Raw genomic sequence first — 25646 nt, 5'->3', positions numbered from 1 at the left:
ACGTAATTTATGTAACTGAACTAGCGTAACTTAGATCGACTTACAGTATTAGTGTATACCAGCCCTGAAATATAGACAAGGTGAACAATGAGAAGAGTTGTCTAGAGCCAACCAAGGCTAGCCGCAGCTGTGTTTTAAAAAGACCTACCTCTTCCCTTGTTCATGAGTATTGGGAGATAAAGTGGGGACCTGAGCACGGGACCCGGAGTAGAATTCTAATTCCTTGGGCAAAACTCTTAACCTCTCTGCCTTTCCCCCTCCCCCAATAAAGGCTTGTCTACACTAGGATTCGTCGCAGCCAGGTAACATGTTAACATGCAGCTTGCCCTGTCTACACAAGTTTTCAAACACATTAGTTAAAATGTTTTAGCTAACATTTTTTTACAAATATACCTTTGCATCCTAGTTTAGACATGTTCCTTAAAATGGGAGAACACATTCCTCACGTGGGTGTTGCTAGGATTAACACATTTCTTTAAAGTGCTTTGAAGATACAAAAGTGCTAAGCATGAGAGTTTGTTTAGCTACTGTCAAGCTATATCAAAGCCTTTAGGACTGTTAATGTCACTTATGTGAGGGAATTTCCTCCCTCCAAGGCTGTCTCGCAGGTTCTTGTGCTGCATTTGCTGTGTCTGTCTGTCCTACTGTAGATTTTCAGGGGTGGGATGTCAAATGCTTCAGAAGTGATCCAGTTCCAAAGCAAGTCTGTGTGGTGGTATAGGTATGTCCTATTGTGATTCACGATCTGATACTTCGATTTGGTTTGAATTTTTTGGATGAACCATTCTAGAGAAGGGTGAGGTATTATACTGTTGTCTACACTCCTCTTGTGAAAAGAAAAGGAGTACTTGTGGCACCTTAGAGACTAACCAATTTATTTCATCGGATGCATCCGATGAAGTGAGCTGTAGCTCACGAAAGCTCATGCTCAAATAAATTGGTTAGTCTCTAAGGTGCCACAAGTACTCCTTTTCTTTTTGCGAATACAGACTAACACGGCTGTTACTCTGAAACTCCTTTTGTGAAGATTCATAAATCCTTTTGTGACACTGTAATGGTCTTGCTCTAGAAATGATGATATTTAAGTTGTTGACTGTCAGTGGGGGAATAAGCACCTTTAAGGAACAGGAAAAACTCAGAAACAAAGCCATTGTTTTCATATACTACTTAAGGATCTGAGGGGTGGGAATAGGAAAATATACAGGCTCTGGAAGCAGAAGCTTTTTCTCAGTAGAATGTTGGGGTCCCCCCCAAACTTTCCATGAGGTAGCAGATGCTCTTCAGAAGTGCACTGACAGAATTTTAAAGAATGATTCAATAATCTAATTCTTTGCTTTACGTTGCATTTTCAAACATGCTAAAAATAATCAAAACAGCAAAATATGGTCCTGGGGTTGTGGGAAAAGAAATAAAAATGCTGTTCTCCCAGTATCCAATCATTTGATTGTTCTGCCTTTTTTCTTAAGAATAGAGTTTATTGAAGCAATTTATCCTGACTAAGTGTGATATAAATCTCTGTACATGTATTTACATGCCGGTTATTGTTCTTAGTGAGTGAGCAGTTAATAGTTTTTGAGGGACAAAATGAATCCTCCTAATATCTTGCAAGATCAGTTAACTGCAATTCTCATAGCGCACAAGTCTCAAATTTTTAAACAGAGCTGCTTGTTACACTGTCAGAAGTGTCTGGGGGGGAAACCTGAAATGTTGTTTTTTTGTTTTGTTATTTTTTGGCGCCCCCCCCCCCAGTTTTGATTAGTTTTATCAAGCCCCAAGAGTGTCTGCTGATCCATTTTTTAAAATGTCTTAAACAGCTTTTACGTGAACTGGAAGCATAAATACCAAATGAAGAGAGAACCAAAATCTTAAGTATTGGTGGAAGAAACAAGCTGTTTGTGACAGATGTTTGACATTACATTAATTAAAAGTAAGGATTTTTGCCTTGTAAATTAGAGCAGCCCTTCCTATTATCCTGCAAATATAATAGAATTTATTAGAAAAAATAAAATCACTTCTCCTCCTAGCTAAGTACACCATGCCGCTCCATTTAAAACCCCAAACTGTGTTAAAGTTTTGACTTTATAACCATCTTCACCCTTTCACCAATCAGTAGCTTCACCATTTTTTAAGGAGGATTTTTGCAAAACTTGAAAGATAACTAATGCCACCTTTCATCCATTCCTTGTCTGCCATTCACCTGTTATCACAACATGATTGTTCTTTCTTCAATGGTTTAATAGCTCCAAAACCTGCTGTTTAAAATTGCTGATGAAATTCACCACTGGACTGACAGAGGACTTCATTCCCCGTGGCTGTCTTGACAATGCAATCTCCCCTCGTACACTGCCTCACCAGTGTACCTAACCCCTAGCTCTCTATGTGAGGGGAGCATAGTCTCCATAGGCATACAATCCTTGGTACTGAGATTGACAGCTTGAAGATTTGGCAATCATAGCAGTTTACATCTTCAAAGTGCTGTTTTAAACATTAATTATTAACCACCCTTGCTTCACAGAGTGTATCTCCTTTTACAAATGGAGAAATTGAGGCATGAAGATGGGAATCAACTTGTCAAAGACCACACAAGTCATTGTCTAACCAGGGATTAGAAATCTGGAATACTTGACATGCAGTTTTGGGTTGAGTCTTATAGACCACACTAAAATGGTTACTGACCTAATGTCTGGAGGTACTGAGGGGTCTTAGGACCAACATGCAGTCCAATGTCCTTTCTGTTTGTAAAAACCAGCTGGATATACTGGGACTATGCTTGGTGGATACCATTACATCCTTTTGGGAGAACAGGGTATCCGCTTCCTTTGAATAGACAATTGTTAGGTCTTGTCTTGGTATACTATCTTTTGATACTGATAGTCCTGCCAAATTACCATCCTGTTCCAAACTTTACCCTCTTCTGGGAAAGGTGGTGACAAAGCAATTCTAGCAAGATTTGGAGGGAGTCTTAACTTTTCCTTCACTCCAGTTAGATTTCCAATCTGGTTATGGTACAGAAACAGCATCCGTTGCATTACCCATCTAAAGGAAGAAATCAAAGATAAATTTACAATGTTGGCTCTTTTAGATCCATCTACTTCCTTTGATACAGCTGACTGCAAGGTTCTGGGGTGATGGTTCTGGTCCTTAGCTGGGGCTGATGGAGTTTGTCTGGTCACTTTGCTCCTTTCTTTCTAGATTTCAGAGAATTGTTTTGAGTGAATGAGCATGGGGCAGACATGCATGTTACTGCAGCATCTGACCTTGACATTCCTCCTGTTTGAAGACTTTGTATACACGTTAGTTCTTAAAGAAGCATGGACTTACCCTGCTTTCAATATGCTGTTGATAACACCCATATCTATATCTCTGTTTTGTGGGGTCATCTGATGCATATGAGTGATTTTACCCAATGCCTGAATGAGATTAGGCGTAGAATGAGGGCTAGATGGTTGAAGATCAGTCTGGAGAAGATTGTGGTGATGTTTCTACGCTTTGGTTAGCAACTCAAAGTAGTGGCGGAGATCAGCCCCCTTGATTTGAGGGAGTTCACTTGTCTTTTGGTTTCTCAAGTTAACAATTTGAGGTCTGAGTTGGAAGCTTAGACAGATGTGGCCGAGACTGGTTTGTCGTCTTCTCTTCCCCCCCCCCCCAAAAAAACTGCGCTTGTTGAGGCTTTTGACATATTTTAGATACTCCTCTTGCTGTTATCTACTATGCCTTTGCCATGTCGAGATTAGATCACTGTCAGGAGCTCTCTAGGCCATAATCTTCAGATCCATGAGAAAACTCCTGCTTCGTGCTGTGATGGGGCTCCAGGATCTATATTAATTTACAGGTACAATTTAAGATGTTACTGTTGATTTATAAAGTCCTAAGCGTTTGTGTTCCAGCTGCGTCTCTTGTGGGGGTTTTCTGATCAGTAGATGCCTCTGAGCTGATAGTCCTGTGGTTTCTGAGGGAGGGATTGCTAGCAGGGCATTTTCTGTGAGGGGCCATTGCATTGGAACTGTTCTCCTTCCCCAACCACAAACGAAATCCCAAGCCAGTTTGCTTCTTCTAGGATCTTTGGAGCTTGTTAACCTTCAGTGCACTCTGCAAGGCTCATTTAACTTTCTCTGAGTTTTCTGGGAGGTGTGTGGGGGCTAATATTTGTGGTTAGCCTTATTTAGGTGCAAATTATGAAGCACCCCTGTTGTCAGTCCATTATATTTTTGTTTGGAGGCTATTTACCCATTGTTTTTTCATGTTTATATAGGGCCTAGAGTTCATTTGCTTAATAAATCTAAACATGGTCCAAATTGTGATAGAAGACTTTGTAGATACCCTTTAGAAAGATCAGAATTGCAATCCACTCATTTCACATGGGCTGCTAAACAGCTATTGATGGGAACAGTTTTTAGCCAGGACCAACTTGGGCCAGATTTGATCAAGCACTCTAGGGAGAGAAAAGCACCACATCTCATCAGTCCTTTCAGATATGCTATTACTTTACACCCCTAAGCCATCTTTAGCTCCAATTAAAATGCAAACTTCTCCCCCAACCCACCACATCCCCCCCCCCGTCTTGTTTTGTTGCACCACTAGAGTACTTTCCATATAGTTCCAAAAAATAACTCTCTCCACCCTCTCAGTGCTACTGAGGTGTTTTTACATGGTTAGAAATTTTAAAATCTAAACAAAAAAGTGTGGTTTTTTTTATGAACTAATTTTGGCTGCATCCTGGTTCCATTTCTGTTCTTGGCTCCAGTGATGCATGTCGGCTTTCTACAGCCAAGAGCGTAACTGAGAGAGAGAGGCTAGAAGCAACATGAACAGTCAGGACACGTTCACACAGTAAACCCCCTGAAGAGATAACATTTTCTTTATTATAGCTTTTTAAAATCTAGCTATAAAAATATCAGTGGGTGGATGGAACCATTATTTCTAGAATTTGAGGTGGTGGGGGTTACTTTATTTACTCTTATTTTTTATTAATAAGAATAGCTTTACTTGTAGCGTAATAGGACAGAGTGCTTTGTTATCCTTGGCTATAATCTGTGATAAACTACCCTTGCCATCAGCCATGTAGTTTACCCACTAGGGAGCCAGATTATTGCCTTGTAAAATGGAGGCACCACTCCTATAATCCCTTAATTAATTAAATGACAAATTTTAGTTCTCTCCCATTGAAAATATAACTTGTATGTAGAACAGACTCGATTTATCTGACTGCTTCTGGGTTACACATTTTTCTGTAGAATGTTACTGTGTGTGTGTGTGTGTGTGTGTTGTGCACGTGCGTGCTTTGTATACTGTATTAAAAATCAATGAAGAAAATAAAGAATTTGATTAATACTTTGCTTTCTCTAGTACCTTCCATCTGAGGATACAGGAGTGTTTTGCAAATGTTTATTATTTCTTACAGTCCTACTGTGAGACATGTCGGTACTGTCTCCATTTCCAGGTGGGGGTTTGGGGTGAATACTGAGGGTATGTTTACACTGCAGCTGGGAAAGTTTCTTCCCAGTGCGGGTAGACAAACATGCATTAGCACAGGGAGGCAGCTTGAGATAGCCAGGGGTCCAGGTAGGTTTGTACTCAGGTGGCTAGCCCGAGTGGCAGCCTGTGCTGCCCCTGGCTACTCTGCTACTTTCAGTGTACTTATTTGAGCAGAGCTACCATGTCTGCCTACCCATGCTGGGAAGCATGCTCCCAGCTGCAGGGTAGACATACCCTGAAATGGAGAGAGCAGGAAGTCTCTTGCTGAGGCCAGGCCATGAAAGAACCAGAAATGGAACCCCGGAGTGCTGACTACATGTCCCTTATTCTGACCAGTAGACTAGGCTGTCATGGCTCCTCCTTTAACTATTAGACAAAATTTCCTCTTTGCAAATGCAAAAATTACTGGGTCACATTAATTAAGACTTTAACTGAGACTGGATTAATTCCTTCTTCTGTACATGTAATCTAAGGGGCACAGAAAGCCCCTTCTTCCCCATATCAGCAGTCTTACTTAATTATATTCCTTTAAAGAGCTTCTGCTCCTGATATTTTGAATTTTTTTAGCTTATTTAACAATTTCCATCCCTCTTTCCTTTCTCCTCAGCTTTGCCCAGCTATATAAGATATGGGAGACGACAGGCCGTTTGTGTGCAATGCCCCCGGCTGTGGACAGGTACTTTTACAGTATACTTTATTGTGAATGTGTTGTTGTGAATCAAAGTGTCTGTTTTTATCACTGAGGCAAAGAGTTTAGAGCCAGCATTTTACATGATCACTGAAGGTAATCAGATCGGAGGATTTGCAGTGTGTAAATCCAAGTTATGAGCAAGTGCAGGCACTACAAAGTAATGAAATCTGCCTTGCTTTGTGCCATATTGTTATTCTGCTGGTGTCTTTCATAAGACCCACACAGCCCAGAAACAACACGCTGATCTCCAGTTAACGTTTTCTGATAGCGTTACACACATTCATTCAAGGCTATTTAGCCAAAGGACAGATATTCCTTCTCTGTCAGGATGAGTTAGCTGTGATAGCATATTCCGTAAGGCAGCTGAGAATGTGACAGTTGATGGTTTGCTGCTATGTGAACCCCAAACTGCTAGATTCTATTTTGAGCTTTAAAAAAAAATAAATTTTTTTTTCCTCCATAGGTTACCTGCTAGTGTTAGTTGCAGCCTTGCAAAACTCTTTTTGCTCACTCACCTGGGTTGAGTGTTTGTTCGTTTTTTATGAATGAGTAAAATACCTCTTTTCATGTGATAAAGGTCAGGTGAGTAGACTTTTGTGCCTGGGCTGGTAAATGTCCATGACAAGTCTGTCTCCTCCTCCCCACCCCCCTTAGTGTTTCCTTGAAGTCTGACTTAATACAAAACAAACCTCTAAGAACAGACAGTGTCGTTTTCCCTTCATTAAAACACTAGTGCCTCCTGATCCTTTATAGCGCCCATTGCCCATACCATCTGGGCAACTCTCACTTTTCCTTTAAAAAACAAAACATATGAACTATTGAGCCATTCAAGTGGGGACTTGGTAAAATCCTACATAAATTCCTTACCGTAGTTACTGTTGGCTAATGAATTAAAAGCCTATGTGTTATGGTTCAAAAATTTCAGAAGGGGTGAACAGGCATGCCCCTAAATGGTTTGTGGCTTTTAACCAGATCTTCAGTGATTCATATCCACTTTGTTACATAATGGTCACAGTCAGGGAAATGGGTTGCCAAACTATTATGATTGACACACTTGGGAGCCATAACTAATTCCCTGGATGAACCCCCACAGCATAATTTAGGGTTTTTTTTAAAAAAAAAAATATTTTAATGCCTCTTCGGGTCTTTCATGATGAACATTGAAAGGGATAATTCTGTACCCTTGAGGCATGTGCTTTAAGACATGATAATATTTTGATACAGCTACTTGGTTAGTGGATTAGATTTTTCTGCTACACAAAGTACTTTGCCTTTTCTAAAAACAAATGCAGTTGCTGTGTTTTAGTCTTTTTTTGCTTAAGAACATTTCTAGTATCAGTCTAATCTGATGCATTTTTTATTCTGCCCTTATGTGGACTTGATTTTGTAGCCTGTTTTCTCTCTCATTTGTTCCTGAAATTGTGCAAGTCATCATAAACTGTACTTGCTGTATCTGAGCACTGACATGAAGACTTCAGTTATTTAACTCTAAAATCAGATTCATAAGCAAATGAGGCAACCCAAAACTTATTTAAATAATTTAAAAAAACCTACCCAAATGAGATATAAGGGTGGCTGCTTTTCTCTTTCATTGCTCAAGGAGAATCCTCCTCCTCCTTGTGTGTAATTCTGTCAATTCTTGATTTTTAATGTTGAAATGTTAACTTTACACCAATTATTATTATTTTTTTGTTATGGCAGTGCGTAAGGGCCAATCAAGAATGCAGCCCCATTGTGCTGGCTGCTGTACAAACACAGTAGTAGACAGCCTGTGCCCAACAGAATGATGCATACTCTATAAGGCTAGAAGGGACCACTGTGGTCATGTAGTCTGATCATGTGTATAACACAAGTCATAGGACTTCCCTGAATTTAATTCTGTTTGAAGTAGAGCATATCTTTTAAAAAAACATCCAGTCTTGATTGAAAATTTTCTAGTAATAAAAAATCCACCATAGCCTTTAGTAAATTGTTCCAATAGTTAATTACCCTCATTATTAAAAATGTGCACCTTATGTCTAGTTTAAACTTGTCCACTTCAACTTCTGGCAATTGGATCTTGTTGATCTATTTCTCAGCTAGATTAAAGAGCCCTTTATTATTCTTGCTGTTCCCAATGTAGATACATATAGACTCTGATCAAGTCATCTTTGTGTTCAGCTAAATAGATTGAGTTCATGAATCTTTTGCTGTAAGGCATGTTTTCCGATCCTTTAATCATTTTTCGGTTGTGCACTTCACGCTGAAGGTTTTCAAGCCATAAGCATGGCATTCACCGCTAAAATGCAACCACCTCTGCAGTGAAATGCAGCTGTTGAATAGCACAGAGAAACAGTAGACAACAGTCTGGGACTGGATGTGGAGGTGAATATCCAACTTTGAATGCATTTAGGGAGGCCATAATGTCAGCTGAAGTTCATTTCTCCATAGACAACCTTTTAATCAATGCAAACAAGGAAATACAGGGCCAGCAGTCTTCCACTTCCCCGGCTGTATATAAGATTGGTTGGTAGCTTTTAATAACTTGATTTTTATAGTAGAAATTGAGGGACCATTCTTTTAGGCAGACTGTTTTCAGTGGTCAAATTCTGACGACATGTGCTGCCATTTCTGGCACCAGACCCTGACCTTTGACAAGCTACCTAGATTCCTTCTATCAAAAGGGTTTCCTTCAGGTAAACATATAATCAAATATGGAGGGTCAGTTCAACTGTGGCTTCCATTATGATTGCACTCACTTATTCCATGGGTGAATTTGTCCCCAAGTTGCCTAAGAATCGGGACCACTGTTTCCAAATGTGGTTGGCTAAAGATAGACACCTAAATCTTTGTGTAGACAGCTAGGTAAGTGGCATGACCTTTCAAAGGTCCTGAGCACCTACAACTCCTGATATAATCAGTGGGAGCTGTGGGGGTGGGGGGGAAGCAGCTTTTGAAAATCAGGCTTCTTTTTATTTCGATGCCCAACTTTAAGTTTGAAAACATGGGTCCAAGATTCTATTAATAACATGATTATATTGCTTACAGTGTTGTACTAACTAGTCCTTTTCCAAGGAAATAGAGACAATTCCTGCCCCCAAAGAACTTGCAACTCAAAATATTGAAGCTAATAACTACATTCAATATCCTATATGAAATAAGTCTCAGTCCAGCTCCCAATAGAAAGGTTATAGAAGTCACCATCACAGTATGACAGCGATCCTCCCTTTATTGCCAGTTGCAGCAGAGGCCAACGATTGGATGGATGGATGTGAGGGCGGGCTCTTCTCTCCACTATGGAGGACTGTCCCTTCAGGTCAGGGGTGAGGGACATTGGAAGATGAGGCTTTTCTTGCTGCAGTTCATACTTTCTAAACATCAGGCACCTGTCAGAGACCCTGGTACACTTACCTGCAGTGTGCCAGGTTACAGCCTCTCTTTCTGGCTCCTCCAGAGCCCCCAGCTGCACTTTACCCCCACATCTTTTCTTATGCACACACCCAGTCTGTGATCTCCAAAAGCCATGAGTTTGCCTCATTAGTGCCCTCTGGACAGTGTCCAAAACTGTCCCTCTGTCATACCAGAAGGGGGAAGCTTGACAGGGAGCCTCTGTGACTGTGGGGTCCCTATATGTGACTATCTTGCATAGCTGGTCGTCGTTCCTTTGGATAGCGTCCTCTGACTCCTTTGCAGAGCGGTAGGTGCTGCCTGGAGTTCTCTGTTTACATGCCCCAGTCTTTTCCCTTGTTTTAAATCTTTGAATCATGCTCCCATTCCTGTGGTTTGTTTTTTTGTTTTTGATTTGTCCCATGGAATCAGTTGATCTTTCGTCCTGTGACCCATTTCTCAACTGAGGGGGTGAGTTAGGGTGACAAGATAGCAAGTGTGAAAAATTGGAACATTCCCCCCTTGCCCCTGGAGTGGTGGTATAGTTACATATATGACACAGCCCCTAATATTGGGACATCTGGCCAACCTAGGATGGGCCCTTAGGTGTAGGTGGGCTCTGCCCACCATTCATGAATAGCAAATAGGCTGGCACCTTTCACCACCATTGTATTTATATGTTTGGTCTTTAAAATAGTATGTATATACTATTTTAAAGACCAAACATAAATATAATGGTGGTGAAAGGTGCCAACCTATACTGACCAAACAGGTTAAAACTTTCATTATCCATGCATGTGCACAAATATGACCCTGGGCAGACAGCCACAAGCTATGTCTCGTGTTCTTATTTGCAGTTCAGAACTCATTTATGATCTTCAGTGACCCACCATTTGGAAACACTGCATTAAAGAGCATATGAGCAGGAGAAAGCAGAACAACGCAAATAGCTCTGAAAAGCAGACTTGGAACAACTGTTATGAAGCCAGTCACAAAATTTTTTTTGCTAAAGGGAGAAGTCCATCACTTCCTTATATGAGTTGTCAGTTGGCTCTTCTTTTCCTATGTGGTTGTGACTAGCCTCTCACTTTACTTCCTTTCTTGCTCCTTTTCCCTTCCCCTCCACTGCTTCTGTATAGAAATTCGAAAAATGCTGTGGTAAGGGCAGGTGAAGGGAGTGGATACCTAAAATAGATTAGAAGATCTTACAATACTCACCATATCATCAAAACTTGTGAGCTTGCAGTGGGTATGTAAACATGTTTTGGTTGCTAGGTCTTTAATGGCTGTTATTTTTGGATTCTGTACATGATTACTTCCCAACAGTGAGTTTGATGTGACCCAGCTGAGTGCTAAATGTGCTGCATATACTTTTTAAAAAAAAGATTCTGCTCAAGGTCGTTTATCTGGTTGGTTTGTTTTTTGTTTTTGTTTCTCTTGTTTAAGAGGACAGATGACACTCTCTTCCCCCCCCCCCCCCCCGCACCCCGTTACCCTCTCCCTCATTGCCAGAAAGAGGAGCTCTTGAACAAACAAGAATGTGTCCCTTGGCTGCAACATTCTCTGAAGGAAATGAAGAAAATAAAGCAGCATGTTAGTCTCTGTATTGATTATAGTAGATGCAAAGCTGTGCCTTGAGTAAGGCTTTTGTTGTGTGTAATGTGAAACGGATCCAGAAGGTCCTGTTGGGGAAGGTGTCATGCACTAGCTAATGATTATTAAAATAGTCTTCTAACCCCATTTAAAATACACTCTCTGTGATTAACTACACCCTTTGGAACTAAATGTTAGCAATAAACTTTAATGTTGTCGTTACAGTGGAAAGGTATTGACTAAAAATGTATAATGATACAGCACTGACTCATTAATAAAAAGGAAGATTTTAGCAGGTTTAAGCATCTTAGACATCTAGGGCAAAGGTCTGAGAGGAAGGCATGGATTCTGCTCACAATTCTGCCACTGATTTAGTGTGACCTGAGACAAGTCACTTAATTTCTGTGCCTGTTTTCACCTTCTATAAAAATATGTAAAAATACTTAGCTACCTATTAAAAGCACTTCCAAGATTCAGGATTAAAAGTGGAATTGAATCATTGATGGTGCAAAATGGTATGTGTTGGAATGGTTGGGGGGAGGGTGTGTGTGTGTTTTGATAATGGAATGTACCTCCCTCTACCTTTATAATGGTATCTGTGAAGGTTGCACAGTTTTTGGATTTTTAGGAAGGGTTATAACGGAAAGAAGATCATTATTAATATGCTTCATCCATAACCTAAACTAGAGAGCTGTTTTAGTGGAGGTGTGATAATGTTGAATATATTCCACAAGAAGGAGGACTTTGGTCTGTTACCACCCCGAAAAACGGAATGTTTCATTTTTAAGTGACACACCGCTTACAGAATCTCATCACATCATATTTATACAAGCCATTTCCTCAAACCATCGTTTGGGTCTTAAATTCTTAAATTAAGGGTGGGTTTATTCCCCTCTAAGCCCATGCCATTGGGGTGATGTCCCTGGAAAGTCCAAGAAACTAGAAGCCCAGAACTTTCATGAGGGCAGAAAAATGATTTTTCTTCTTTGTCGCTTGTTGTATCCTCTTATCTTGTCATATAATAGAAATAATGTTTATGGCATTGAAGCCACAGCATCACTTGGCATTTAACCAACCTCAAAAGCAGTTTATTGCTTTGTATACTCTGCCACTATGACCATTATCCCTTAAATCTCTATTGCTTTGTAATATACGAGGCAACAAATGGCTTCTGTGATTGGCTAAATGTGGAACTGAAGCTAAGGTGTGTTTTATCGCCTGTATAATACAAATGAATATAGATTATTCCTGTTATACGAGCTCTGATATTAAAGAGAAAAAAGGTTCTCTTCTCTCTCTGTGTGAGGCTTTCTAGTGGCAGGCTGTCCTCTCCATGCTTCAGCATTTCCAGTGGCATAGAATATGTAGTTTGCTAAAGCCTTGCCTGCACTGGAGATGTGCTGTTTCCAGCCACCATGACAGCCACTGGTGTAAACCATCACTGTAGACAGTGTAAACGACGGTCTGCACCAGCACATTTTATCCCAATTCTGAGTAGGGGGTGAACTGCACCAATGCAAAGAACGGCTTTGCCTGCCTACAGTAGGATTTGTACTGGTGCAGGTACATCAATGGCTGGAAATCTCCAGTGTAGGGAAATCTTAAGACTAACTATACAGAAAAAACTCCATTGTGAAGCAGTTGTACACAACAACGTGGAGGAAGAGAGGGTAAATACTACTACATGGCTTAATTTTTCAGTTCTGTGTTTGTGTGGGTTTGTGTTAGGCATAGTGTGTGTGTGAGTGACAAGCCTGAACAATGAAGTGTTTTGTAGATTAATTTCCTTGGGTTTTTTGAAGTGTTTAACTGGAGAAGGCGGGGGGCAGACCTGTGGTAGTAGAGTACAATAGGAGAATACCTTACCCATCAGCAACTGTGGATAGAATAAAACATGAGACACATGCTCCTCATGGTGAAGGTTGTATGTGCCTGGGCTCATCAATAAGGCCTCTGTGCAACTGGCCCCAATCAACTAATCAGGCATGTGTGCACAGCACATAGCAGCATTCAATTACAGGCTGAACCTCTCTTGTCTGGCACCCTCGGGACCTGACCGGTGCCGAACCTGAGAATTTGCCGAACCACGGGAGGTCAATACAGTATTATAGTGAGCAGGTTTCGTTTTATTTTTATTTTGCTGAGGTGAATAAACAGAACAACGTACCGATGTGCCCTTTTCCAATTTCTGCAACAATTCTACCTTTTGCTGTATCGATATTGACACATGCTTATGCTTAGCAGCATTACCAGCACTTCCACTGCTTACTGGTGTCTTAGAAGACATATTTAGGGGTAAATAGAGCTAAATAACAGCACAGAACACTGAGAGCCAGGACTGACAGCTGTAAACAAACTTTGCCGGACCGCGGGAAACTTGGCCCCACCCAAGATAAGCGGACATTCAGCTAACTAAAATCATGCTGGGCCACGGATGTTGCCAGACCAGAGTGCCGGACTAGAGAGGTTCAATCTGTGTAACTTTAATAACTAAAAATATCCCAGAATCCAGATTTTTTTTAAAAACAGCTTCCCATTATACCGGTTCTCCTCAGGGTCCACCTCTCTACCAGATTTTGTGTAGATTGGCAATTTTAAGAGGTCTCTATCAACAATAAAAATTTATGAAGATAAAGCAAACAGAAATTACAAAGAAAATTCTAAGGACATAAAAACTAACTCTCTGTGACTCTTCACTCCAGTTGTCCACCTACTTTTATTGAAAACAGGAGTTTACTCCCATTTGTAACCCAGCCCTAACTGTGGAGTCATTACCATGCATCTCTATAACAGAGCAGGACTGGAGTTAAAATAAAGATACACTGATCAAGGAGAGTGGCTTATGTGGAGAGGAGACTGAGGCTTTGTCTGCACTACAGAGTTTTGTTGATATAAATTTACCCGACAGTCAAAAACTGGTATAATTACATGTGCATGTTCACACAACGCTCCTTCTGTCAGCAGAGTGCGTCCACAATTAGTGCTCTAGCATTGACAGAGAGCAGTGCACTGTGGGTAGCTATCCCACTGTGCTACTCGCCACCTTCTGCCTCTAGGAGTTGTGGGAAGGCAAAGTGGATCTCAGTGCATCGTGGTTGCAGGCTCAGTGTTCCACGGTGAAGTTCTTTCCATCCCAGCATTCCATGGATTTCTGACTGCATTTTGTGGCATTTTTCAATGGCCACTGTTTTTATTGTGTGCCTGCCATCTCTGTCTGAAAGGATAGATTCCACACTGCTCTCTACTGTTGTGGTCATGTAGTATATCATGAGCACCCAATCTGAACAGGAATCAGAGTTGCTTGACCTGCTATGTGCCATGGAAAGAAACAACACCAGATTACTTTTAGCATTCACGGAGCAGCTGAACACAGTGGACCATCATTTTTGGGCTTGGGAAACAAGCACTGAGTGGTAGGATCACATCATTATGCAGGTCTGGGATGATGAGCAGTGGCTGCAGAACTTTAGGATGTGGAAAGCCATGATCCTGGAACGGTGTGTGGAGCTCTCCCCAGCATTGCAGAGCAGGGACACCAACATGAAAGCTGCCATCTCGGTGGAGAAGCATGTGGCGATCACTGTTTGGAAGCTGGCGACTCCAGACTGCTACCAGTCGGTCGTGAATCAGTTTGGAGTCAGGAAGTCTAGCATGGGGGCTGCGGTAATGCAAATGTGCAGGGCCATTAATTGCATCCTGCTACAAAGGACTGTGACTCTTGGCAATGTGTGTGAAATATTGGATGGCTTTGTAGCAATGGGATTCCCTAACTGGCGATAGATGGCATGCATATTCCAATTTTGGCCTCAGACCATCTTGCGACATAGTACATCAAGAGAAAGGTACTTCTCTCTGGTATTGCAGGCGCTTGTGGATCACCAGGGGCATTTAATTGACATCAATTCAGGGTGGTCCAGGAAGATGCATGATGCACGCCTCCTCAGAAACCATGGCCTATACAGAATGTACCTACCAGGGACTTTCTTACCTGACCAGAAGATTCCAGTGGGGGGGATGTTGAAATGCCCATAGTGATCTTGGGAGACCCAGCATACCACTTGCTCCAGTGGCTCATGGAAGCCTGACACAAGAAATCTGGACAGCAGCAAGGAGCGCTTCAACAATAGGCTGAGCAGGTGCAGAATGACCGTAAAATGTGCCTTTGGCAGATTAAAAGCGCGCTGGTGTTGCTTTTATGGTAGGTTAGCCCTAAAAGAGGAAAATATTTCCGTGGTCATAGCAGCCTGCTGCACACTCCATCATACTTGTGAGGCTTAGGGTGAAAAGTTTCCCCCAGGTGGAGCATGGAGGCGGATCGTCTGGCTGCTGAATTTGACCAGCCAGATACCAGGGCTATTAAAGAGGCACAATGGGGGGCTATTGGAATCAGGGAGGCCTTGAGGCACCATTTTGACAATGAGCCCCAGTAATGTGTTTTTTCTATACAGCAGTGGTTCCCAAACTTGTTCCGCCGCTTGTGCAGGGCCAGTTTGTTTACCTGCTGCATCCGCAGGTTTGGCCGATTGCTGCTCCAGGCCAGTGGGAGCCGCTGGAAGCTGCAGCCAGTACGTCCCTCGGCCCGCACCGCTTCCAGCAGCTCCCATTGGCCTGGAGCAGCGAACCGCAGCCAGTGGGAGCCGCAATCGGCCGAACCTGCGGATGCGGCAGGTAAACAAACTGGCCTGGCCCGCCAGGGGCTTTCCCCGCACAAGCGGCGGAACAAGTTTGGGAACCACTGCTATACAGCACTCTGCCATGCTTTGTTAACTTGCTGCCTTGCATGAAAATTGTGGTGGTTCCTGACCAGGATTTGCAGGGAGCAAATGATCAAATTGACACTGTGTATTACTACCAGCAGCAACAACCACATGTAGGAGACACAAATAAAGATTGCTTATCTTTCAGACAGTTAGTTTGTTTTTATTAAATACCAATTAACAACACACCCTGCACAAGTGATTGCCGATTGGCACGGGAAAATTTCCTAGAATGGGGAAAGGAACAAAGCAGCACTGCCAAGGAATCTTCGGCAGAGGATTGGCAAGTACCTCCAGGAAAGTTTTTCCTAGAGAACTCTCTGGAGGATTCCCATGAAATCTGTGTGCATTAACACTGTTTAGCTGTACAGAGGAATGTGAAGGACATGCAAAAACAGCTAGTCTTGTACATTTCTACCCCTTCACCCTCTTCTAGAATATACAAAGCAAAGGTCAGCTCTACCTCATATAACTGAACAGCATCAGCTCAAAAAAGATCCCTTGTCAGAGCTCTCATCTTCCATATCATGCACACCAGAGGCTGACTGCTTGGACTGGCTAGACCAGGGGTGAGCAATAATTTTTGCAGGGAGGCCACTCTATGAATTTTGGTATGTTGTCACGGGCCGCACATTTCTATTATATTAATGGAGAGGGTGTGGGTCTGGGAGGGAGTTTGGGTGCAGGAGGGGGTTGTGGCGCGGGAGGGGGTGTGAAGTGCAGGTTCTGGCCGGGAGACGATTACCACAGGCGGTTCCCGGCCAGTGGCGCAGCAGGGCTCAGGCAGGCTGCCTGTATGCCATAGCCCCACGCCGCTTCCGGAAGCGGCTGCAGCCAGCACATCTCTGCGTGCCCCTTTGGAGGAGGGGGGCAGTGGGTCTCTGTGCGCTACACACACCTGCAAGCATTGCCCCCGCAGCTCCCATTGGCCAGTTTCCGGCCAATGGAAACTGTGAAGATGGTGCTGGGAGCAGAGGCAGTGTATGGAGCCACCCCCCGCCAGGGGCGCGCAGAGACATGCCGGGTGCGGTGTGGGGCTATGGCAGGCAAGCAGCCTGCCTGAGTGCCCTGCTGTGCCGTGGGACTTTTAGTGGGCCAGGGATCACCAGGGGGCAGCCAAAGAGCCTGGCAGGCCGACACAAATGTTAGATGGGCCGGATCCAGCCCACGGGCCGTATTTTGCGCATCCCTGGGCTAGACCCTTCTCGAGTGGAAAAGAGGTCTCAATTTGCCATGCTACTGGACGACCCTGCTGTGTGCGTTACATCGTCCTCCAACTCGACCTATTTATCCACGACTTGGTCCTCAGGCCTTTAAAAGGGGAGGGATGGATGCCTGTGTATTTGGGTGCAGGGCTGACCAGAGTGCTGGTCGAACTGCTGACCAGAGTGGTCAAGATGGGCGTTGTGGGATGCCTCCTGGAGGCCAATTATAGAGACGTAACCAAGCGCGGCGTCTACACTGACGCTTTGTCAATATTACTTTGCTGCAAAAAGCTCTAAGCCTCTCATGGAGGTGGTTTTATTTCGTCGGCAAAGCAGGAGAGTTTTGTCCGCAGAAGAAGCATTGCAGTGTGCAGACTTCCCCTGTTTTTTCAACAAAAGCTGACTTTTGTTGACAAAACTGTGTGATGTAGACAAGGCCTAAGTGTCAATAAGCCTGTTGGAATGATGTTCGCTAACTAAAATCTTTATTTGGCTGACAGTCCCCTCGTCAGAATTCTGGATATTAATGGTCAAAATTGAATGAAACATATGACAGTTTAGAGGCAAAACTTCATTCCATTTTCAAGCTTTCGTTCTTTTGCATGGGTTTTGTTGCCCAGTGCATGTATAGTATAGTTGATCATGAGCTCTTCTTGTATTGCTGCTGCACCTAAATGACTTAAAGATCTGAACCATAAATTGTAATTTCATTGCTAGCATTTAAAAAAACAAATTCTTCAAGGAAGCATCCGAGGATACCTTGAGAGATTCCTAGCAGGATAAATTCGGTCTTCCTCCCACCTCACTTATCCTTGTTTGAAACTGCCATAGCTGAATAAAACTAAAGAAATACAATTCTACAGAGAAACATCTTGGTTAAAATCCTTCTAGTATCTTACTGGAATGCAGGTTTACAGAAGTATTTTCTTTCAGATTAAGACCCCTACTACTTCCAGTTCACACATACCAAGCACAAAGTGGTCGATGGTACATTTGTATACTGTTAACGCTTGGAGACTTGAGAGCTCGTAGTAAGAGTAGTTCTTTTCTTTTAGTTTTTCAGTATTGCATTGATTTTTTTTTTTTTTTTTTTTTTAGAAGTGGAACTCTTGTATTGTCAATGCAGTGAAATAACATGTCCCACCTCTCACTGAAAATTTATTTTTGGAAGTGGGCAGGTGGAAGCTAAAATTTTGAATAATAAGCTGAAAAAGGCATCTGAAACCAGTAAACTTATTTTTACACACCTATAACTTAACAGCCAAACCAATTTAAACCAAATTGGATAATAAAAAAAAAAAATTGCTTCTAGGCTGAGTCCCTGTATGCCAAGTTCCAACCTAGAATGAATTTTTATGACCACATTATAAACCCCCTAGAAATGAAGGTTTAAAATGGAAATGTTGACAGACCTTTAACTACAAAGCACTATAATAGAACTACTTTTTATAAAATGCCTGTTTTAAAGTATAATTAAAGACTTAAATAATATTTAATAGCAACATTTCCTGTATTTTGTGAAACTTAATCATTCCTATGGTTAGTATTCATTGCAAATTTTAAGAATACTATTCTGGCTTTACATTTAAAGCATGCTTGCTGTACTGGCAGAGATGCTTGTCTGTCAAATGGAAGTGGGTCTGAAAAACTGCCTGAATTCCCCTTTTCTAAATGAGAACATAGATACCAATGTGCTTAATAGGATTCTACCGTGGGCATGTCAAGAAACTTCAATGTCAATCACCGCCTGAAAAAGTCCGCTTTTAATAACAAAAACAAACTATAAAAAATAACCAGGAATAGGATGTTCTTGCTAGGAGAACAAGTCTCTTTCCCTTCTCCTTATTGAGGTTTTAATCAGGGACTGCACTTTAATATGGTGGCTGCCATCTTCTCATCAGGACATGCTTCTAGGAATTTTGGGCAGTAACTGCACTTCAGAATAATTTATTAGATAGCAAGCCTACTAGTATTTAAAAAAAAATTTTTTTTAAATCATGGGTCTCCAGCCTGCTGCTCATAACATGCAGAACTCTCATTGACATTAGTGGGAGTTAAGTGCTCCAGACTGTTTGCAGGATGGTGGTGGTCGGGTTGTATATTGCAAAATCCCTAAAAAGGTCTGTGTGACTTTGACACCCCTAGTATTTGCTATCTCTTCCCCTCTACATTCCTGCCTAAAGTTGGCAAAAGCCAGCTCTGATTGACTGTGTAAAATTACTCCCCCGTTCCGTATACAAAGGATATTGGCTTCCCCAACTTTGCGGTGTTTTCTGTAAGGATTTTTGCACCATTGCAATAATGATGCATTAAAGTAGGTGGAACCCTGAGATTTCTGTAATGTAGTACTGATCTTACTGTACAGTTACAGATGGGAAAGTGAATCTCTGTGTCACCTTCTTACACACCATACTGGATCTACTTTTGAGTCCTTGAGCCCTTATCTGCTGTCCTATTGACAAAAACAAGTTAAGATTGAGCTGGATTCCATTCTGCCTTTGGCATGGTCCACTGCTGCCAAATATGTACTGTGAGAGAAGCTTTTTGTTACTGATGATGATGGAGGTAGAGAGAATGCCGTTTGACCTTTGCCCTACATTTCAGAGTGCATTTGCAGCTCTAGCAGTAAGAGAACTTGTCTGTGAGCTAATTTGCTATGGAAACTTAAATATAACAATATAGTAAAATATATGGAACTCGATGACACTGAAAGGGTCTCTCCGCCCCGCCCCTCCTTCCTACAGAGACCCAGGGCAGGGATCACTTCCTCCTCAACCCACTTATGAAGGGCTGAGTGAAGAGGCCTACTATAGGGGCGGCTGCAGCACCAGTGACCAGAGGCCACTTTTGAAAGTACAGGAATAGGCTGATGGGTGTGCCAAGCACACCACAGTCCAGCAAAACTGGCTTTTTTAACACAGTCAAAAAACATCCTTTTAAAGAAGTTTTATAGTGAAGAAACATTCTAGTCTGTCAACTAAGGCATGATGTACACAAATCCCAGTTGTTCTACTCTTCAGTCATTTGTCACCCATTTTGATGGCTTGTCACATTGGCAGGTTTGAAGGTCGAGAGCTGTGATTTTATAAGAATGGAGTCTTCTTTTCTGAGCATATCTGCGCTGTGTGTGCGCGTAAAGCATGTTGATTTTCCCTGAAAGGTGCTTCAGAAATGTAATTTTATTTATATCTTTAGCTACTGTGTTACTGAAGACATCATGTCTGCCCAGTCTGTGTGGTCACACACATGGCACCATAAATCTTGGTGCCCCAAACAAAGGGGCTCATGGAGACTGCTGCAGACACATCACTGATGTAGCTGTAGAGAGTGTTAACTTTATAACACTATCAGAACAGCTACATTTTGAACTAGAAGTCAGTTCTGTAGCCTCCTCCTCCTGGTGGCATGAAGTAAATATTTATAGACACACAAGGAGTTAAGTAGTTTAAAAGAAATCACATTGCATTCCTGTCTAGCTATTAATTCAAGGAATATTCTTAGAAATGGATAAGTGGGATATATGTGTGCAGTGCTGTTGTATTGGGATGTGATCTTACTACCAAATTTCAATGAGTGAGGAGGTAACTGCAGAGATGAGTGAGGAGGGAACTAAAAGCCTTTCTGATGATGATTCTCTTTATAACATGGCTATCCATTCTGGTAAACTGTTATTCCAAAGTAATCCTTTATCAGGTTTTTCCAGCCATACTAGTTGCTTAAGATGCCTTAGCAATTAAAATCAGTAAAGTATTGACTTTGGCTCCAAACAAACCATTGCTTGGATTTTCTTCACACACACCAGCAATATTGGAAATGTTATGCTGAGGTTGTAGACCACCTCTTGAGGCTTTAAAATCGAGAGATCATCTTTAAATTTAAGTCCTGCCAACAGAACTGATGTAGAAAGATGATGTATATGTTGGGACATTTTCTAAAGCCACATCAGGTATGTGTTCTGCAATCAAACTCCCGGATACCTGGCGTCAAGTACAAGGCCACACCAGGGGTGAAAGTAACTTAAAGGACTTACTAGTACCCCGGAGTCTTGACCGGAAGAGGCGGGCCGGGCCCTTTAAAACACCCCCAGAGCTACCCGCTGCAGAGGCGGCTGGGAGCCCCAGGGCTCAGGGGCGATTTAAAGGGCCCCAGGCTCCGGCCGCTGCTAGTACAGCGGAGCTTCGGGCCCTTTAAATCACTGCTGGAGCCCTGCTGCTGCTACCCCGGGGCTCCGGCAGCAGGGCTCGGGGGGCACTTTAAAAGACCCAGGGGACCCCGCAGCGTTTTCCGTGACAGTATAGTTGGGAGGTATATTTTTGGCTATCTACACCAAGGCAACACCCCACCATTGCGCTTTTTATTGACCTCTTTGTTTTTACAGAGCAGAGAGAGATCTTCAAAAGTTCTTCTTAGAACTTATTCCTTTGTCTGTCCAAAAGAAGTATACAGAATCTAATGCTGCTGGAGTTTGAACCTCCGCTTCCAGGGAAGTGTTCATGTAGACTGTTAAGCCATTCACTTCTCATTGGGCAGCTGTGAAGGTGAAAGTTGTAGGTTTTGTATATACAGTAATGCTTTGGAGTTTGTTTTATCTGTTAACTGCTATAGAGTAGGTTCTCATTAAGAATTGTGCTTTCTCTGCGGTTTCTGATGCCATATCTATCTCAGAGGGGAGTGGGGAATGAAAACCTGCTGCAGTAATGTAATTAGTTTGGATACTGGTCAAGTAGATTGTACCCCTGCTTGGAAACTGGGCTTTCCACAATGCATTGGGATGCAGATTTAGCAGGAGTATTAGTTGATATGTGCTTTACTCAGGGCTTAATATTTAAAAGCGGGTATTAACATTCTTCCCTCTTACGGGGTACTGACTGTGAGCGGTCCCACTGCACGCATTTCACACCTGCAATGCCAGTTGGTTGTGCTGCAAGCAGAGTTTTGCAGGCCAGCACAGCTAATAGAACCAGGTCAGGAATATCTCATGTGGTGCCAGATTTCTAATGATTTTTAAATTTTTTGTTTTTGCTGAGTGTACCAAGATAATCATGAGCGCCTGCCTTGTTCTGATTACTGTTTCTGGTTATTCCTGATCCACAACAGTTGAGCATCCTTTCTCTTCGGAACCAGAATCAGTGCTGTAGGGAAAACATAGTAGTTTCACTTTCTAAGCCTTTGTAATGTTTGTCAGTTCTGATTTGAGTGGGTTGCTGTGAACAAACCCAGTGAAAACCCTACAGAGTTTCCTCTGGTTCTGTATCAGACCTGCAAACTTTATATGCTGTCGTTGTGAAGCCACAAATTGAGCCAAAGTCTGTCTTAACAACTTGACTGAATTGCTCTAAAAACATGCTCTGATTCTTGTTTGTGACAAAACCAGACAGTTTTCACATGATTTCTGGTTTTTGTACACGTTCTCACAGCTCTACTCAAAATACTGCATGTGGCTAACACATCAGTATTGATCACTACTCGCAAGTTCATTAACCTCATGTGATTTCCCCCCCCCCCCCCCCCCCGTTTTTGATCTTTCCTATATGGATCTACCATTGCTATTTTGATCTACTACGACAGGGGTCGGCAACCTTCAGCACACAGCCCATCAGAGTAATCTGCTGGTGGGTCGTGAGACATTTTGTTTATGTTGGCCATCAGCAGGCACAGCCCCCTGCAGCTCAAAGTAGCCGCCAGCAAGTCCCTGCGGCTTCCCGCAGCTCCTGTTGCCTGGGAACAGCGAACCATGGCTACTGGGAGCTGTGGGGGGGCCGTGCCTGCAGACGGTCAGCGTAAACAAAATGTCTCATGGCCTGCCAGTGGATTACCCTGATGGGCCACATGCAGAAGACATCTCAAATACCTGGAGTGGTTCCAGCAACGCTGCCTGAGGAGGATTCTCGGGATCAGCTGGGAGGACCAACGCATTAACATCAGCGTTCTCTCTGCAGCCAACATCAGCAGTATGGAAGTGCAAGTTGTGAAACACCAACTCTGCTGGGCTGCCCACAGTGTATGTATGCCTGACACTGGCCTCCCAAAGCAAGTACTCTTTTCTCTCAGTTAAGTCAGGGAAGAAGGGCTCGCGGAGGGCAGCGGAAGTGCTTCAAAGACATACTGAAAGTACACCTTAAAAAGGGAGGCATCCACCCAACAGAGTGAGAGGACTCAGCACGAAATAGAACACAGCGGCACCACCCCATACACCAAGCCACAGCTCACTTTGAGGAGAACAGACATGCTCATGAGACAGAGAAGCAACAAAGGAGGAAAGAAAGCGTACAACAGTCCAGCCAACAACTGTCTCCTCCAAGATTACACCTGTCACTTCTTTGGGAAAATCTGCAGGGCACGAATTGTGCTCCTCAGCCACTTAAAAACCCACCAATGAACCCCTTTGGCAGACATCATTCTTGCATAGAGGGATAGCCAAAAACTATGAGCCAGTCCTAAAATATGTCACTAGTTCCTGAGGTTTAGAAGGGAGAAGGTTTGTAGTGGGGTCTAATTGCTTTCTATATTGAGATTTTGGCAGTCTGTCAGCCTTTAATTACTGCTAATATACAGTTGAGGAAGCTTGGGCCTTATCTTCACATTAGGAATCTTCCTCACATTAGCTAGTGAAGATAGGGCTGTTCGTAGTTTGCACAGGTTAGGTGAGGAAGTCTCAACCTGCTAACATTGTTTTCACGCAGTTTTACTGGGTTAGCTGACACCTTTTTTCCTAGGGTATGTCTACTTCAAAGCACTGCCACAGGAACGCTCCCACAGTAGCGCTTTGAAGCACGAGTGTGGTCACGCGCGAGCGCTAGGAGAGAGGTCTCCCAGCGCTCTTGGTAATCCACCTCCATGAGGGGATTAGCTCCGAGCACTGGGAGCCTGTCTACACTAGCGCTTTAAAACGCTCAGACTTGCTGCGCTCAGGGGGGGTGAATTTTCACACCCCTGAGCCAGCAAGTTAGAGCTCTATAAAATGTAAGTGTAGACAAGCCCCTAGTGTGGATACACCCTCAGTTTGGTCAGTGCCTTCTCAGCCCATAAAAGGTATCCCTACCTGGGGAGAAAAAGTATATTTTTATGTGATAGCTAGGATGTGTAGACAGGACAAATTGTCATTTTATCTCAGTGTAGCTGATTGAGATGGCCCTAGGCTTCTCCTAACACTGCTTTTTTCTCTACCAAAGAGACCGTACCAAAGAGACCCGCATTACTTCCCCGAAAACTTCCATTCTCTTCTGATTCAGAGTTTTGATCATATCTTTTCTGTTGGTCTCTCCAGTGACTGCATGCTAATTGTCACTGTCTACCAGAAGACTGTTAATGGTTTTTTAACAGTGGTGTTCTGCCCCTGCCTGTATTTTTAGGAGGATGTCTGTCTGCGTGCTTCCCTTTTAAGTTGGCTGCTTAGCCCCATAATACATTGTAAAGGTCAGAGAAGGACCCTTTAGAACTGTTCCTAGCAAACAGAAATGCAGTTTGAATCCATCTCTGTTCCCAAATTGACTCTCTCCCAAGGGGAGGTGGATAATGTGATGAAGTGGGAATATTTTGTAATATTTTTGAGTCCTATTTGTGCCTCAGTTTCCCCTATGTGCTGCATTGTTACCCAGTGACTGGAAGGGGTCTGTTTGCTCTCAAGGCAAGGAAAGAGACAAGTATGGATGTTGCCTAACTCTCTGGGCCTTAGTCTCTATGTCAGTGGAGCATTTGAGAAGACAATAGTGAATCCAGTCACCAGGATATTGGCACCTAGCAACCAACAACACAGAGGGATATGAACGTCTCAGCCTCTACTTAAGGAGGCTGAACAACAACCCACCTGCTCACGATCAAAGAACTGAAGAGAGATGAGGTGGGGGACAGGAGTTGGCCCCCGGAAGGAATCGTGGCTCTCACCTGGAGTCTGACAAAGGGTGTCTGATAGAGACAGAGCTAGAACCAAGGGGTTCGCTACAGCTTGGCTGGGCTCTGAGCTATCAGAATGGACTATGCTTTAACCGTCAGTTCTCTGTGCTAACCTAAAGATTTCCTGTGCTGCGTTCCAGTTAACGAATAAACCCTTCTGTTTTCACAATGCTGTTTGAGTGTCACTGCAAATGCTTGGTGAGGTGCATTAATCCCTGAAGATTGTACAAATTTGTTAGTCTCTAAGGTTCCACAAGTACTCCTTTTCTTTTTGCAAATACAGATTAACAGAGCTGCTACTCTGAAATCTCCATCAGAGTCTGTCTCCGTTGGACTTGCTGAACGGAGCTCACAGTGTGAAGCAGGAGTGCTGAAGGCCCTGAGGCTCAGTCTAAGGAGGTGGTGAAGCTGTGAGATTTACCCCGAAGGAAGACTGAGACCAGTAGCAGGTCTGGCACACTGAAAGGGTTCCTCCTAGACACTGATCCTGGAAATCCCTGACAAGTATTGGGGAAGTATTTAAATTGATCTGTCTGGACTGATGATTTGCAGTGTGCAAGGTTGGAGACTCAAGTTTTGATTCCATGTCTGACTTTCTCTTCAGCCCAGCAATTACTAGGTATCTCTAAAGTAGCATGTTTAACAATTGATTGATCCATGTTTGTA

The 25646-nt window shown here is 42.9% G+C and overlaps 1 protein-coding gene across 6 annotated transcripts in view; it reads left to right on the top strand.

The window, feature by feature from the left end:
• The window catches only part of ATF7 (activating transcription factor 7), a 108077-nt gene that overhangs the window by 24128 nt on the left and 58303 nt on the right, over positions 1-25646 (top strand). For 4 of the 6 annotated variants that reach the window (XM_073319013.1, XM_073319011.1, XM_073319014.1 and 1 more), the window contains exon 2: positions 6083-6151. The exons of 1 other annotated variant lie outside the window; for it this stretch is intronic. In XM_073319013.1, coding sequence (XP_073175114.1) covers positions 6104-6151 — 48 coding nt within the window. In that variant the 5' untranslated portion in view covers positions 6083-6103. Of the gene's footprint in view, positions 1-3686; positions 3833-6082; positions 6152-25646 lie in introns of all 6 variants that reach the window. One more of the 6 variants, XM_073319012.1, reaches the window with a different exon arrangement.

This window comes from Lepidochelys kempii, chromosome 20, assembly GCF_965140265.1.
Source record: "Lepidochelys kempii isolate rLepKem1 chromosome 20, rLepKem1.hap2, whole genome shotgun sequence".
In the NCBI taxonomy this organism is placed as follows: Eukaryota; Metazoa; Chordata; order Testudines; family Cheloniidae; genus Lepidochelys; species Lepidochelys kempii.
The sequence above is the reverse complement of the archived record's forward strand: the minus strand, read 5'-3'. Positions and strand labels throughout refer to the sequence as shown.